At 36.7% G+C, this 17,541-nt stretch overlaps 1 protein-coding gene across 4 annotated transcripts in view; it reads right to left on the bottom strand.

Annotated features, from left to right (window-relative positions):
* Positions 1 to 17,541, bottom strand: part of FSTL5 (follistatin like 5) — a 322,297-nt gene that overhangs the window by 283,236 nt on the left and 21,520 nt on the right. For all 4 annotated transcript variants that reach the window (XM_055797132.1, XM_055797130.1, XM_055797131.1 and 1 more), the window contains exon 2: positions 12,455 to 12,593. In XM_055797132.1, the coding sequence (XP_055653107.1) occupies positions 12,455 to 12,577 (123 nt within the window). In that variant the 5' untranslated portion in view covers positions 12,578 to 12,593. The remainder of the gene's footprint in view (positions 1 to 12,454; positions 12,594 to 17,541) is intronic.

Here is a 17,541-nt window from a genome sequence, read left to right on the forward strand (position 1 = left end):
TAACTTTAAGAAGCACCAAACAACTATTTAGAGAGCTGAAATAAGATTCAGTAAACATGTAAAATTCTAATGTAATTGATAATATTGTATTTTTTTAATTATATTTCTTCTTTATATAAAAGAAAATATTTATTTTTCCTCCTTGCCCTAGAGTGATGCTAGTAGACACAGCTAAACTAGGGTTTGTTTTAAATAATCATGAATGATGTCTTGCAAACACTTCCTTGTGCCAAATCAAAGACTTTCATTGCATTCTGTCTAATGAGTCAGTAGATACCAGGAAGTAGTCACTGGAAGAAAGATGTATCCAAATTAAAAACTCTATCCTTTACTAATTTTAAATAATAAAACTTCAAAGGAAATTATTTGAAAATATTAAAGTATAGAAAGTATTTGAACACTCAGCAAGTCTCGAGCTAACAAGGAGAGGTGCCATGCTGGACCTTGTTCTCACCAACAAGGAGGGGCTGGGGGGGAATGTGAAGCTCAAGGGCAGCCTTGGCTGCAGTGATCACGAGATGGTGGAGTTCAAGATCATTAGGGCAATGAGGAGGGTGCAAGATCATTACCCTGGACTTCAGAAGAGCAGACCTTGGCCTCTCCAGGGACCTGCTTGGTAGAGTACCATGAGATAGAGCCCTGGAGGGAAGATGGGCCCAAGAAAGCTGGTTAATGTTCAAGGTTCATCTCCTCCAAGCTCAGGAGTGAGGCATGGATGAACAGGGAGCTCCTGGAGAAACTCAAACACAAAAAGGAAGCCTGCAGAGGGTGGAAGCAAGGCCAGGTAGCCTAGGAGGAATACAGAGAAATTGTCCAAGCAGCCGGGGATCAGGTTAGGAAAGCTAAAGCCCTGATAGAATTCAACCTGGCCCAGGAGTTCAAGAGCAACAAGAAAAGCTTCTATAGGTACATCAGTGGTAAAAGGAAGACTAGGGAAAACATGGGCCCTCTCCAGAAGGAAACAGGAAACCTGGTTGCCCAGGACATGGAGAAGGCTGAGGTACTCAACAGCGTTTTTGCCTCAGTCTTCACCAGCAAGTGCTCCAGCCACACCACCCCAGTCGCAGAGGGCAAAGGCAGGGACCAGGAGAATGAAGAATCACCTGCTGTAAGAGAAGATCAGGTTTGAGACCATCTAAGGAACCTGAAGGTGCACAAGTCCACAGGCCCTGAAGAGATGCATCCACGGGTCCTGAGGGAACCGGCAGATGAAGTGGCTAAGCCACTCCACGTCATATTTGAGAAGTTGTGGCAGCCCGGTGAAGTTCCTCCTGACTGGAGACGGGGAAACATAACACCCATTTTTAAAAAGGGGAAATGAGGAATACCTGGGGAACGGCAGCCCACCCACAGTCTCACCTCTGTGCCTGGCAAGACCATGGAACAGGATGCTGAGGTGCATGGAATGTAAGGAGATGGTTGGTGAGAGCCAACACGGCTTCACTAAGGGCAAATTGTGGCTGCCAACCTTGGCAGCCTTCTACGATGGGGTTACAGCATTGACGGATGAGGGAAGAGCAACTGATGTCACCTTCCTGCACTTGTGCAAAGCAGTTGACACTGTCCCACATGCCATCCTTGTCTCTGAACTGGAGAGACAGGGATTTGATGGCTGGGCCACTCGGTGGATAAGGAATTGGCTGGATGGTCACACTCAAAGTGTTGCTGTCAACGGCTTGATGCCCCAGCATGGAGCAGTGACATGTGGCTTTCCTTTGTGGTCTTATCGGGACCGGCGCTGTTTAACATCTTTGTTGGTGACATGGACCAGTGGGACTGAGTGCACCCTCAGTGAGTTTGCAGAGGACAAGGACACCAAACTGTGTGGTGTGGTCGACACACTGGAGGGAAGGGATGCCATCCTGAAGGTCCTGGACAGGCTTGAGAGGTAGGCTTGTGTAAACCTCATGAAGCTCAAGAAGGCCAAGTGCAAGGTCCTGCATGCAAGTCAAGGCACTCCTAAATGCAAATACAGGCTAGGCAGAGAGGGTATCGAGAGCAATCCTGAGGAGAAGGACTTGGGCAGGGGTGGTTGATGAGAAGCTCAACATGATCCAGCAACATGCCCTTGCAGCCTGGAAGGCCAACGCCATCCTGGGCTGCATCAAAAGAAGCGTGACCAGCAGGTCAAAGGAGGTGTTTCTCCCCTTCTGAGACCCCACTTCTGGAGTGCTGTCTTCAGCTCTGGGCGTTCCACCACAAGAGGACATGGACCTGTTGGAGCAAGCCCAGAGGAGGCCACAAAGATGCTCAGATGGCTGGAGCACCTCTCCTGTGAAGACAAGCTGAGAGACTTGGGGTTGTTTAGCCTGGAGAAGAGAAGGCTCCGGGGAGACCTTACAGCAGCCTCCCAGTACCTAAAGGAGGTTTTCAAGAAAGCTGGAGAGGGACTTTTTACAAGGGCATGTAGTGACCGGAGAAGGGGGAATGGCTTTAAGCTGAAAGAGGGCAAATTTAGATTAGATACTAGGAACAATTTTTTTCCTGTGAGGGCAGTGAGACACTGGAATGGATTGCCCAGAAAAGCTGTGGATGCTCCATCCCTGGCAGTGCTCAAGGCCAGGCTGGACGGGGCTTGGAGCAACTTGGTCTAGTGGAAGGTGTCCCTGCCCACGGCAGGGTGGCTTGAAATAGATGATCTTTAAAGAGCCTTCCAAGCCAAACCATTCATTGATTCTCAGATCTTTAACAAAAACAAAACCCACCAGAACCTCCTCAATATCAATTGCAATGGGATTGATCTTTCACAATGTCTAGTACCAGCTTATTGTAATACAGTAGTTACTATTAATTTTAACATACTTCTTTATCCAGTAGAATAGTTCTAACAAATAGTGTAACATCAAATAATGTTAGACATACCAACAAAGCTGAATAAATTCTATTAGAATAATGTAATATAAATTCTGTATTACTTGCATTGATGTATGTGTATAATCCTCAGGTAAGAGTAATATATATTAATAGCACTTCCGTGAACCTCTCTTGAGAGTGGAAGATTGTACTGAGGCCTCAGCAAGGTGATAGACCTTCCTTCTCCTTAGAAATTACACTTGAATTATACATTGTTTAGTCCAGGCGACATACCCAGAGTTACAGACTATAAATTAAGCAGATGACTGAAAAATGTTGTTTGGTTTGTGTTTGTGAAAAGAGGGGACATAGAAGGAATAAGCTTGTTAGATTTTTCTTATTTCAAACTAATATTTTGCTGCAATGCATTGAGTAGGGGAATTAAATTGCAAAAAGTTATGTGATAGAATTAACAATGAACATTAAGTAGATGTTATTAATGTCATGCAACGTTAAAGAAATATTTATTGCTATTATAATTGATTTATATAAATGTACTGTTCGTACATTGCATTGTTCATACATGTTCATTCATATGAACAGTATAAATGTAGCATAGTTAAACCATATTACATGACAACTCAAAAACGCTGAAGAGCTAGAAAGACATGTCCAGTGAAACAATCTCTTGCTTATCTCTTGAATCTCTTTCAACAAGGTCAAATAGTAACATTTTTTTATCATTAAAGTTTGGGAGATCTTTGACTTCCATGGTTTAGGGATTAACCTTTGATGCTCTTAAAAGCAGTTAAGCATAGTTGTATCAATGCATAACAATCAACACAGACATAATTAAGACAACTTTTCATTAACCTGTCATTAGACTCCCCATTTTCTTTGTGTGTCAGGCCTGAGCAGAGCTTCTGAAACCTTTAATATTTTCAATGGGCATCTTAACATTTAGCCCCATTATTTGAAAGGCAAATAAAACCAGTGTTTTGGGGTTGCTTTTTTTTGCAGGTTGTTTTGTTTCATTTGGTTGGGGGGAGGGTTTGTTGTTGTTGTTGCTGCGATTTGGTTTTATTTTTTTATTTATGTAAACTATATCTGAACTTGAAAGGCATCACATTCCCTTTGCTCCTAGTTGAAGGGATTTGAGCATGCAGATGGATCTAGTGTTCTTGTCTGGTAAGTTTTACCATGGAATCAGTTATCAGAAACAAACAGAATGCCATGAGCTGCCCTATTTATATGATCCCACCAGCAAATATAAAAGAGGAAGAGTAAAAATTTAGATGTCATAACAACTATTGTAGTATATGCAGTCACCCTGCCCAGAACTGGAGACATTTTAAGGTAAGCATAGACTACTTCAATAACAAAGGCCCACAAGGTAAAAGGACAGATGTCTATAAGACTTTCTTAATAATATTTTGCTTTGTAAATAATGGAGATAAAGTCACAGAGCTTTCCAGCTACAAAACTCTCAAAAAGAAAAGCTGCTGAAGAAAGCTAAAACAAATATACCTAAACCTGACATACATAAACACAGGTCTATGTTTCTCACTATGGCTCCTTTGCAAAGCTTTCAGATTAAAAGACTTAAACTGATCGGGAAAATAAACACTAAATAAAGAGCTTACATATTGTGATAGCAAGTACTTTTACTGCAAAAAAACAAAAGCCATAAGTACAAATGAATTGTTTAACTAAACATCTTTGTAACAGGTGATCAGGACAGTTGCTATTGTAAAAGCTAAAAAAGTATAGTAGCATTTCATCAACTATGGTTTTATCCAAAAAAATACCAGATGATGTGCTCCCACTGCACAACACATTCTCAGTAAAAACTTATCACCATTCAAAATTACTACAGAAAAAATTGTTAGGACAAATTAACCAATGAAGAAGAAAGAGTTAAAACTAGTGATATATTTTCTTAGTGTTAAAAACAGATAATTTATTCTGAACTTGTTATTCCACCACGCAAAGTATAGGAGTGGAAGTCCTAAGGATATTTTATAATATAGATATTGAAAAGAGACATGGATGTAAAACCTAATATTTAGTCAATCTAATTGGAGCCAATTTAAAAGGTGTCTAATTGTACACAAATATTGTACTTCAATTTTATACTCAAGACCAATGTAATTAAGTTTTCTTACAAAACGTTAATGCTATATATCAGTGCTGTATTTACTCACTTGAGAATATATCACTGTATACATGCACCATACACTGATGTTTAGAACAAATACTTGAAACATAATTACTTTTCATTTAAAAACAGAATTTAAATCGGTATTTAGAATCAAAAAGGTGAAAAATGAACCGTAAAATAAGTGGATTTTATAAGTTAAAAAAATGAGGCTGGGGTACATCCCACTTGGTCTGCACACCAATAAAGCTATTATACATAATTTAATTATTAAATAATATTTGTATATTGATTTTTGCATATTTTTTCACATTATAAGCACTGTCTACAGGCTATAAGTTTCATTGTAACAAACCAATATAATAAAGGTGAATAAACATAATAAAAGTCTACATCTTCTAGGTAATGAAAATAGGTATTAAGTCAGTGGAAAAAATTACTGAGAAAAAGAAGCAATGGAAAAGAATAAAATTAAATATTTGGCTGACAGAAAGCCAATTAAAATAGATTGAACTATGTACAGAGTCGTCTTGAGGATCTGAAGAATAAGAGACAGCAAGGAAGGCATGGAAAAGAGCCGGATCTCATAAACCTATTTAGCAACACACACTTGAAGTGTCTGGCCTCTTTCACAATCTTAGAAATCCAAACTGCACAAATTTGAGCAGGAGTAAAGCATCACAAGTAAAACATAAAACAAACCTGTTCTGGCTTTGTTTTGCTACTACTTGGATTGCAATTTCTGATGATGATTTGCCATTGTAATAGAATATGGAAAAACACATTAATCATGAATCTGAAATTTTAGCTGATATAGATTGTGTTTGCATCAACTCCCACACACCAGAAAGGCCCTAAACCCACTGTGGTCTCTATTCAGAGGTAACCGGAAATCTGTCTAGAAAGCCATGCGAGAAAGCCAAGCTGAATATTGCAGAAGGTAATTCACTGCTACTTATTTTATTCTTTGTTGCCGAGCCGACACGTAAAACGAAAAGGCAATATTAATCAAAAGATAGATAATGCATGTGGATCTCATTATCCATTAAAATAATTGAGTGAGATTAATATTTTTCACAGTGGTGATTATCGGTTACGGGAACACAAAAGATAGGCACAGTAAGAGGTTCAGTGCAATATCAAAGATGTGCCTTTTCTCCCTCACTAGCCCCATAGGTTTGAATGAAAGTTTATAGCTAGGTATTAAGAGTTAGCAATGGAAGCATCAGCAGGCAGCTTAAAAAAAGACCTTCATCCTTGCCTTAATTCCATCTCTTTTTCCCTCCACAGTGCATGACTAGTTGGAAGGAGGACTATAGAAGAACTTTCCTAAGAGTTTTTAAAAAAATGCTTTGAGCGTGTACTGAGAGAGAGCAAAACTAACATGTTTAATTGATAGCAGCTTATTAATAGACAATTATTGTAATGGGACTTAAAAAAAAATTAGCCATGCCTTTTGAATTCTGTTGCCCACAGGAAAAAGCAGATTAGAATGAGAACATACTCCCTTTCCCCAAGAAAAGTAAAATAAAATTTAAAAAGTTTCATGGGATTTCTTGACTACAGTTCGACAAATGATTAAAGGGAGAAAAAAAGAAAAAGTGAGTCTTATTACTTAAATGAAATCCTGGAATTTGCATAGGACATAGATACTGTGTTCAGGGAGCCTCAGAAGGAAGAAAATTCTCTTGTTACCTTAAAGCTGAGCACAGCACTGACATGCTCAGGAAAAGCTCTAGCTCTGCTCTTAGTCCTCAGAATTCACTCTCATCTTACTGAGATGGATTTTTTTTTACCCTCTCACTCTCTCTCTAGGACATAGGATTTTAGAGGATTAAATTTTATGACTTCTCAGAACCTGCAGGCAAACAGACTTTCCAGATAAACACCGTGAACTATAAACCTCAGGTTGTTTGGAGACCAGACCACACAAGGAAAGCTCAGGCTGGTTTTGAATCCTGAAGTGCTACTTTCTGTGCATTTCTTCACTGGCTATGATACCCTAAAATAAAGTAAAATCATCGAACACTCAGCTTGTCTGTATTTTAGAGGTATTTCATTACAACACAGAATGTGCTGTTAATTGAGGGAGAATATTGTATAAGCTTTGGGCAAAAACCTAAATGCAGAACATGTAGGCTATGCTTTGTGCTTATACATTTGAATTTGTCTTTAATAAACTGGGAGAGAGTGCTTATGCCACTATATGTTTTTCCCCTTTCTTTGTTTCATTCAAAGTCATTGCCTAATCACCTCTAAACTGACCTAACCCTGAGGCCTAAATTAATGAGAATCAGACTGAACTGCCTCACTTAACAGTAAAGAGCCGCAGTAAGAAGGGAGGGAGAAAAAAGGAGGCAGGTTTTTCACAGGAAGTTAAAAGAAATATTTTAGTCTGAAAAGATAACACAGATGAGCGGCTGCTGCACATCTGATTCAGATCCTAAAATAAAAACAAGGCCGGAAACAGTTTGAATCAATATAGTAAAATCAGTTGTTAGAAGATGTCTATGAAAGCTGTTAAAAACAGAGCCCTTTACCATACCTCTGTCCCCACCTGCTCAGCTGGACAGAGCCCTTTCCGGACTGCAGCTCCTCCCAGGCCCAGGCCAAATTCCACATTTCCTCAATTCTTCCCTCTCTTCTTTACCCAAATTCCCCTGACCATTGCTTCTCCTGCCCCAACCCACCCTGCCCAGCCAGCACTTGCTCTCAGGCATTACAACCCTGACTATAATGAAAGTAACAGCCTTAACTCCATAAGGTCAGAACTGGGTCTGAGTAACAGGTATCCAGGTGGCGACGACTAACTTAGCAGCCTTCACTGACCATCCCCTGAGACTAAACTCAAACAACTTTCTCCCCATAATGATATCGTTCACAACCAGGCACTGTTGTTAATATTGTTCACTGCTAAACCATGTGAATCTCCTGGCTTGCAGAGGAGGGCTGTGCCCGCACGTGTTAGATACGCAGAGCTGGCATGCTCTGGAATATGCACCTAAATGTAGAGCTATATTCTGTACTTGCTAGCCTCTGACAGGGAATCGGGAGCCACCAGCCAGCATTCTGTGGGCTGCCGCCTGCCTGGGTACACCTGGAAATGTCAGAGCATGTACTTTTTCAGTGAAGATATTGCAGACGCACCGCTCTCTGTCGGACCCATGCAAATTACAAGAAGAAAAGTCATTAGGATGCTAGAAGTACTTCCTAATGATTTCAGGTGGGAACCTAGATGTTAACAAATTGCTTGCAATACTTCAGCAGCAATGCAAAAAGACTCCCCAATGGAAAGTCCCTTACAAACTTCTCCAGTGTTTTGACAAATGGAGAACCAAGGATTAACTGGCATAACAATTCACATATTCAGACATAGCCTAATATTTTCCAGCATCACCATGTAAGTGTAAACCATGGCAGCTTAACAAGGAAAAGGGACTTAAAATTTTCAGGAGTGCTTTATAATATTCTTCCACCATTCTAATTCAAGCCAGCTCATCTCTTTCTAGTTTTGACTACTTCATATATAAATGATGCAGTCAATCATTTGATCTTTGTTGCCATTGCAATGGCCATAATAATGAACATCATTATAATTATAGTCTGGGCCATGATTATAATTTAGGCATTAACTGCTGCTTAGACTTATATTTTATAAATTATTGCAGATTTTCTGTTAGAAAACTTCCAGAAAAATAAACCTAATACTTAAGGTCAGAACCTCATCTTAGCTACTGGATATTAAAAATTCCACTGCAATACTAGAGAAGTTCCAACTATAATACAGTAGAATTAGAAAACCTTTCAATTAATACAGCATATGATAAATTAGAAAGTCTGCTGAAGAACAGTCTGTTAATTCCTACAGATCAAGATAAACACAAAAAAATACATTTCTGCACAGTAAGAAATTGCTGCATATTTAAAAGATATAAAGAGCAAAGTGGGGTAATTGGCAATATCCACAGTACTAGTTCTGACTTTTGGTTAGTGTCAAAACGTGGCAACTTCACATACCATCAGAGTGCTCTGACATTACCCAAGGAAACACTCCAAACTTAGTTATCTGTATAATTAAAGCATATTTTGCTATGATTTTCTGCACAGTTTTAACAACAAAAAACAAAAAAAAAAAGTAATATTTGCAACTGAAAAATAATGGTTTCAATTGCCAGTGAAAATGCTGGTTTCTTAAAAGCAGCACAATTATCTTCTAAGGAAAAACTGCATGCAGGCTCTCACATATTGAAGCACTGAAAAATTCTATCAGTAATACCAATTCTCTTAGTTATTTCCACCACTGAAGAAGGATATGAGTTCCATACAACTGTGGTATAAAATTAAATCATCTATACATTCTATTCTCTCTAAAGTACCATGAGATATCACCATATAATTGTTAAAGTATCTGTCCTGATAGTTAATCTATTATAAATTATATTAAAAAAAAAAAAAAAGTGTGGAAACCAAGAATACAGGCAATGCTGTCTGTGGAGGAGGAGATAATGATATATTTGAATATTCTGTTACTGGGAAAATGTATGTTCACAGGGGTTTTTTGAATGCAACATAGGTACACACAGAAATCTGAAAAATCAAGAAGGCAATCTCTCAACTGGAAGGTTCTCTAATCTCTGAAACTGGAGATTTGGGTATTTTTTTAGATCTCCCTGAAAAGCCAGGTGACTAACCTGGCAAAACATGCTGGGACTTCTCGGTGATCTACTTGGCTTGCTTTCCTCTGGAAGCATGGACGTAAGGAACCCCACAGCTCTGAATCACACCAAGATAAACTTACCCAACAACCAAACTAAATACCTCCTAGGCCTGAAAATGAATAAAAAGCTACAGGCTAAATAGCCTTGTATGAGAGCAGTGGGGTGAAAATGTGGATGAATGATGCATAAAACAAGTAATAAAACCCTCATATGTACTATTAGTCCTCTGAAACAGATTAAACATTTCAACTGTCTCAAGTTGTCTCAAGTTATGCAAATTTCATTATTTGTTACAGGTGAACAATGAATACCATTCAAGAGAGGTGGCTTCATTAACTATGAAAACTGTAGAGGGGGTTTGGAAGTTGGGGGAAGCTAAGGGACAGTACAAAGGTAGATAATATCAATGTTTTCCTAAGAAAAATTATTATAAAATGTTTTGAACAACCTATCAACCAAATTTGTGCTACAAATATTTGTTATTAAAACATAATTAATTCTTCACACAATTTACTATCAACCTATTAAAGCAGTGGATTGTCTCTCTTTTGTTATCATGACATTTAGATTTCCTACAAAACTTTCGTAAAACTTTTTTTAAAAAAAGATTTTGATACATCTCTTTAAAAGTCTCTTGTAAATTATTTTCTAAAATGTTTTTCTAAAACACAGCACTGTACCAGAAATTAAGAAGAAAATTAATTCTATCTCAGCCAAAACCAGAACAATTGACTTCAGAAGTTTTGCATTCCTAGGGCTTTTGTATACTAACACATATCCATAATACCAAAACAGAAAAACCATACACTAAAACATTTTTTTTTAATCTAGCTATATTGCCTAGAAAAAAGCTCCCACCATATTTTCTTCGGTTTTCAGAAGAAATTTTTATACCATATTTTCATTATAATTTCTCCTTTTTCTTTATGTTTTTTCCTAGCATTAAATTTCTTTCACTTTAGATTTTGCATTTCTAAAAGAAGATATTTACAGGATGTGCCATTTGCTTCCGTTCTGTCTGTATTCATATTTTTATATATGTTTTTCAAAAATATATAAGGAATGAAAAATAGAAGAAAAGTCTCTCTGCCTTTCATGTGTGTGTATATATATATCTGTATGTGGACAAAGGCATATACGTGTGTGGTTGCCCCCAATATTGAACCTGAAATGCTTATAAGCCTATTTCAAATATTATACAAGACTTATTAGATGACTAGAAGTATTATTAAGAAACAGTTACACTATTAGTTCTACATACAAACATTAATGTCAGAGACTATCTAAATCTCAGAAATTATTTTCACTGTACCTCACGTCCTCCACTTAAACCCATGAAGAATGTGAGCAGAATTGTTTTAGGGTTTTTTTGGTACATGTGATTTCTGTCTCACATGGTTTATGCCACAGTTTCATCGCTAGTCTCTCTCTCTTATTCCTTCTAGATTCAAGGTATTTTTCTTGTGTTGTTTTGTTGTATTTTGTTTAAGGCTGACAAATGGAAGTAAACTGATAAAACAACGTTTCTGATTTTGCAAAATATTCAGTGTAAACACCTACGTGCTTATACAGTTACGTATTTACTTGACTGAGGCCTGATGCATTCTTTATTCTGATTGAAAAACATTCCTTAAAGGATGCAGAATTTTATAATGAAATTTCAATTTTAATATTATATCATCCATTTGTTAGAAACTTGCCATATTTGACCTACATAGTATAAAATACTTGGCTAATAAGCAAATTTCTCTCATTTGAGAACTCAGTTATCAGTTCCTACTCCTTATATGCTGAGATAGAATCACATGATAGTGGATCATTTTTTTTCAAAGTTAGGACCAAGAAGAAATAGCTTTCACATTTTATAAAAAGTATTGAGAAATTAAACTAGCCAGATCTTGAAACATTATTAAAAATTTAGAGTTTCTGGCTACAACTCAAGACTATCTAGTTGAAGCATCCAGATTCAGAAGAAAGGGAAAAGAAGTTCATTCCATCATCTTTGCTGGCCTGATTGTAGGCCTTATGGCTCCTCAAATGTTGCTCCTAGGAGTACCATGATAGGAAGAAACTAGGAAGTTGATCAGATCTATGCTAGCTTCAGACAGCCCATGGAGATATTACGACCCTTTTCCTTGTGTTACAGGATCACCACAGCAGTTTCCCTTCTAGCTACCAGAAGAAGAGCAGGATTTGTTAGCTGAGAACTCTTTAGGGACTCATGGATTCATGGCAAAGGTGTGGCAGATGGGCAAAATTTAAGCAGCATATAATGTTTGACGCTGGGAAACCCAGTACCTCAGGAAACATCTATATTATGCCACAGTTCAAGACTCTTAAATTCAGCAGGCAGTGAACCTCTACCTTATGCAGACAAGTTTTTCTTCCATCAGTTAACACCACCGTGCTTCACTGACAGGCAGTTCCCCTGGTTGCTGCTTGGTCTGAAACCCAGTGATTTCTAGGACAAGTTGTTGCCTTAAGGGGATGCTGACCATTGCTTTGAGAGACAGCCTCTCCTGGGTCTCTGAGTTTGTGTTGACATTCATGATCTCTGGTTTGTGAAGCTAGAACGGAGCTTAGTTTACTATCTTTGAAAGATTTCTGGGCTTTCAACCGAAACAGCTCCTGTTTACTTGTCAAATCAAGTCTATCTTTTTGCAGGTGTTGTTACTCACAAAGTTTATTTCTGAATATTACTCCAATAAACGCAAACAAAACAAAGCTGGCATTTATCCCTTTGACAATGGAAGAAAAGCCAGTGGTGCTAGAGAATAATCTGTACCTTGTGGCGTAATCTGACTAGGGGCTGATAGTGCCTAAAGTCGTATCCTTCCTTGGCTGGCCACCCGTCTGCTCCCAGCAAAATGCATCCAAGAAGTAAAACAGCTGACCACCACATAAACATCTTTACAGGTCGGTTCCTGTCAAAATAAAATGTAAACGTTCAGTGACAGGCGGCAATATTGCTTTTGCACAAGTCATATCATAAAAGTTTACAATACTGATATTCCATTTGTGGGCTTGAATAAATATAGTAGAAATAGGGTACTCCATCTGGCACAACAGCAAAAAGAAAAAAGCTAGTAGTATTTGGGACATCAATATCAATTAGGTTATGCTGAACTGAACAGTTTCTTATCACTATTCAATACTCATACAAGAGGTTCACTGAGGAAACAACCAGGAAAAGCATCAGAAAAGATTGGAATAATAGAACAGTAGTAAAAATGTCAACACTTTTTCTCAAATTAAAGAAAACTAATGATCATTAGTCACATGTTCATCAATGTTCTCCTTTAAGCAGTCTTCCGTGATGCGCTGTTCACAACCTAAAAGTATTAAATATCTAGCATACATCTATTATTATCTTTCTTCATTTTACTAGCACTGACATCTAAAAATGTAAGCAAAGCACTGAAATTTTTGCCAGTATTCTGAAGAGATTTTTAAATTGCATTATTGAAAATATGTATAGTCTATAAGCACTATTACATATGTCAGCATTGTAAGAATTTTTCCAGTCTATTAAATAAACTCCCCACATCTTGCCCCAGAATTCACTCCAATCAAGGGCAAAATTCAGGGCAGGTTATTTGAAAAACTTTGATCGGTTTGGGGTTTTGATGGTTGTTGTTTCAGAATCCCACAACTTGTGTTGCGGATGACCTGAACCAGCAAAGCACTACCATGGTAAATGCACCAGCATTCTTTTACTTGTTAGAAACAAATCCAAATTTGCAAATGACATCTTTAAGAACTGCTTGGTCACAGGACACTTCAGGAAGCTACGTAGATACATTTATATTAGTACTAATGATATTTAGTGAACATTGTTTTCAGAAATAGTTGTTTCAAACACTGTTGTTGGTACAGTTTTGTACAAATTTTTTGCTTCATACTTGTCTAATGCTATTTTACAATTAGCAAGAAAAATATTGTCATCCTGGAGGAGACTTTGCAATAATTCTTAACAGACACTTCATAACACTGCAACATAGTGTCTTTTACTGTGAGTACAGTTCAGTAACTATTCTTATTTGCGTAAACAATAGCACCTTGTTGAAATTTGTCTAAGAACAGTAAAAATCACGTATTTCAAACAAACCTATGAAACTTTATGAAGATGCACTGAAAATTGAAAGAAGTACTGTTTACGTCTAATTTTCCTTCTTACACAAAAGTTAAAATCGTAGACTGATTACACATAGTTCACCTTCATAAATTGAAACGTTATATAAAGAAATGAGGAAAAGGAGGGACAAGGCCACTCTCAATATTTAATGTAACCTTTTGTTTCACAGAAAGAAAATAGCAGAAGGATACTCACCTATTTGCAATTTTAATATTAAGCCAGAATATTAAATTAACAGTTTCAGACATCATTATTTTAAAGATACGTTTTAACAGTAAGTACCAATATCTACCTGGTAGATTACATACAATATGGTATGCATACAGTTATAGATCTTATCTACTTCATCTGCACTCAGCCCGTAAGTTTGTCATCCTGCAGTCTTTGTGACAACCTAGCTTGTGCTGATTGCAGTGTTGTGGTACATTTTAAACCAGGTTATCAAAAAAATTACTTTCTATTTGAATGAACAAAAATTGTGATTTTTCCAGAAAAAATCGGACTGGTTTGATGAACTAGTCCAATTTAGAACTAAAATTATGATATTAGATACTGATACTAGAAAGGGAGATACACAACAATCTGGAAGAATGTGTAGAACTGTTTCTAATATTAAAGGCCTTGACAGAGTTAATATTCTGAATTTTATGAGAAAATGCTCGCAGGAGCTGCTGAAAAAAAAACCATAGAGTATTTGTATCAGAGCTGCTCTTGCCTGGACAAAGACATTATACCTTCATAAAGATAAGATCAGAACTATGGAAGGCCTATAACAATCATACTTACAGATTTTATAGATACATATGCCATGAGAGTTTCCTTATGTCTCCTAATGGACCTAAAAATGTACATTTCATAAGTGGCTTCAGTACCTATTAGAGATATTTGATAGTTATTAATGATATTCATCATCCATTTTGAAACTATTGTTCCAAAAAGTCAACACAGCAAACTGATCCTTCATCACTTTGACATATGTGCAAATCATTCTGTTTAGTCTATATTATTTAGTCCTGTAATATGGGACAGAGATGAACAACTTCCGTGCAGGCTGACTTATGCATGAGTGTATTATTTTTTTCCCTTTCTATCTTGCTTCTAATGCACTTACACTACTAATGTAGAAACCTCTGATAAGAATAAAGACACACATGAATAAGTATAAAGCATCGGAAGTGTGGCCTAAGAGCCCAGAGTGTGTATAGAATGTTAAAGTCTTGCCTAACATTCTGGTTTTTATAGGAAATCAGCTGAGCATAAAATGTGAACAAAGTGGGGATTGCTTATTATTCAGTATCATTTACGGTCGTGCTCCTGTCAATACCATTACACAAACCATTGGTTTGACTCCTATCATTCTTCATATAGCAGCAGTCCTCAAGGCAGGGACTGCATGAAATTAATTCTTGTGGGAGATAGCAAAGGTATGAAATGGACTTTAGCTCTACCTGTATTCACAGTCTCAGTAACGGATCTTGCAGAAGTCCGTTAGCCGCCTTTGGGGACTAGTCTACCAAACTGGGGGTTGCTGCCTGCTTCATTCTCCTTCTAGCTGACTTCGCCAGCCTGCCTAGCTTTCATACTTTTAACTGAAATTCAAGCTTGATATTAATATACCATACTACTTTGACGCCACCTTTCTTTTGTTCCACCAAAACCAATCTCATTTGAGTCTCCCTATTAACCAGATTTAAGATTTCTTCTTCTTCATCCTTGCTTATTCTAACAGTTCCTACTTCAAGTACCTTTTTTCTACTACTCCAGCTTTTCTAATATACATAGTAGAGGTATCTCTCCTAGGAGATCTCTTGCAGAATATATTAAGCAGTAAATTACTTGAAACAAAGACAACAAGATCTACTAGAGAGAGATATTTTACATAAATAACTTAATGTATTTTCTTTTATACCTGTTCAGTAACTGGATATTAAAGTGATGATAGGAAGTGACACAGTAAAAAATATTTCTCAGGTTCCCCTCATATATCCACCAAAACAGAACTGCTAATCATACGTTCTGATGGACCTTTACTATGGGTTTATTACAACAAATCTAGCTCACCGACTTGAAGCACAGGAAAAGATTATTTCAGAACTCTGAGAATTCAACTATGTAACAGAATGGCATTTTCCTTCACTGCCTCTATGTTAGCTCTCAGTATCACCATTACTGGAACAATAAATCCATTGTGTACAAAAATAATAAAAAATCAGCATCTTGACTTATAATCTCAAAGAAAATACCCCTTAATTTTTGTTTGTTGAAAAACAGTTATTGAAAATGGTTTATTGTTGACTTTCACGGACAGAATCAGATTAGTTTAGCAGTTGTGCATACTAATACTAGTTATGCACAGTTGAACCTTTGTTCCCTTTGTGCACTTGTGGAATATCTCACCGTACAATGAAAATTAGATTGGAGAACAGTCATTCACAGAAGACATTAAGGGCAGCCACATTCCACCACCCTCCCATCTGAACGGCATATATTTTAGCCTCATGTGGTGTAAAAGAATAGAGTCCTTATAATTTTGAAAATAGTTTGACCTTGAAAGGCTTCTCCTTTGTACTTGTCCAAAAGAAGAGAAAATGATTACATGCTCAGTTTCTGACTTCATTGCCTGTTACTTGGATGAACACTTAAAACTTTAAATTAAAGAAGTCAGCTTTTTGGACAGATGTCACGTAACATCCCAAAAGTAATATTTGCCTTTTCAGAAATAAAAAAAATCATTTTTTTTCAAAGTATCACACATTTTCTATTGAATTTATTGCACAACGTAAGTGGCTATTTATTTAAAAACTACTACTAAACCCACAGTTCTCCTTAAATCAATGCCATTATTAAGCTATTATTTTAAGAAAAAAGTATGATTTGTCCATAAAGACTTACATTGTTAAAAAGTTGAATTAAAAAGACAGAATAAAAATCAGTTTTTGAAGCTTTATTACAACTCCAGATTTTGTTGCTGTGTATGAAGAAACAGAAAGAAAAAAGGTATCAACTCGATAAATTCATGATACCTAAAAAAACATGTTTATTTCTGTTTGGAAGTACAGCACAAATGGTTACATTCCTTTTAGTGGTTATATTATCAAACAATCAGAAACTGCATTTTAAATTATGCTTATATCATGCACTCTGGGGCAAAATTACATATTTCTGAACTCTAATGTGCATTACTGATCTTGATCTTGTTTAGTCATTGATTATAATCTGACATAACTTTATGTTTCAGTGTTTGGGTAGCATTCTTCCATATTTTTTGCTTCAGGAATTACATATTTGTATAGCAGTTACTTTTAGGTTTTTTATTATATGACTACTTTTATTTGAATTTTTGTTTGTTTGTTCCAAGTCAGGGTCGACATACTGAGTTTTAAGCTGTCTCATTTCTTCACAGATCATTAGACACGAATATATGAATGACTACAGTTAGCATGCATTATTAAGTGCACAGGGTATTACATATTCACAAGAACAAAAGATACGTGGGGTTAAGGAATTTCAGAGTCAAACAAATGGTTAATACAGTTAAATGTTATAATCAAAACTGTTTCATAGGAAAATGCTTAAAATCAAATACTTTAAGCATTACCAATATAGATGTAATAAATATTTTGAAATATGAGACTTCAACCAATATAGAGATCCTGAGTACAAGCAACTTCTACATTTTTCTGCCATTACTCTCACACAGAAAAGTAGAAAAAAAGTTCTACTTTAATCTCCCAGAC

This window comes from Falco peregrinus, chromosome 2, assembly GCF_023634155.1.
Source record: "Falco peregrinus isolate bFalPer1 chromosome 2, bFalPer1.pri, whole genome shotgun sequence".
NCBI classification, from domain to species: domain Eukaryota; kingdom Metazoa; phylum Chordata; class Aves; order Falconiformes; family Falconidae; genus Falco; species Falco peregrinus.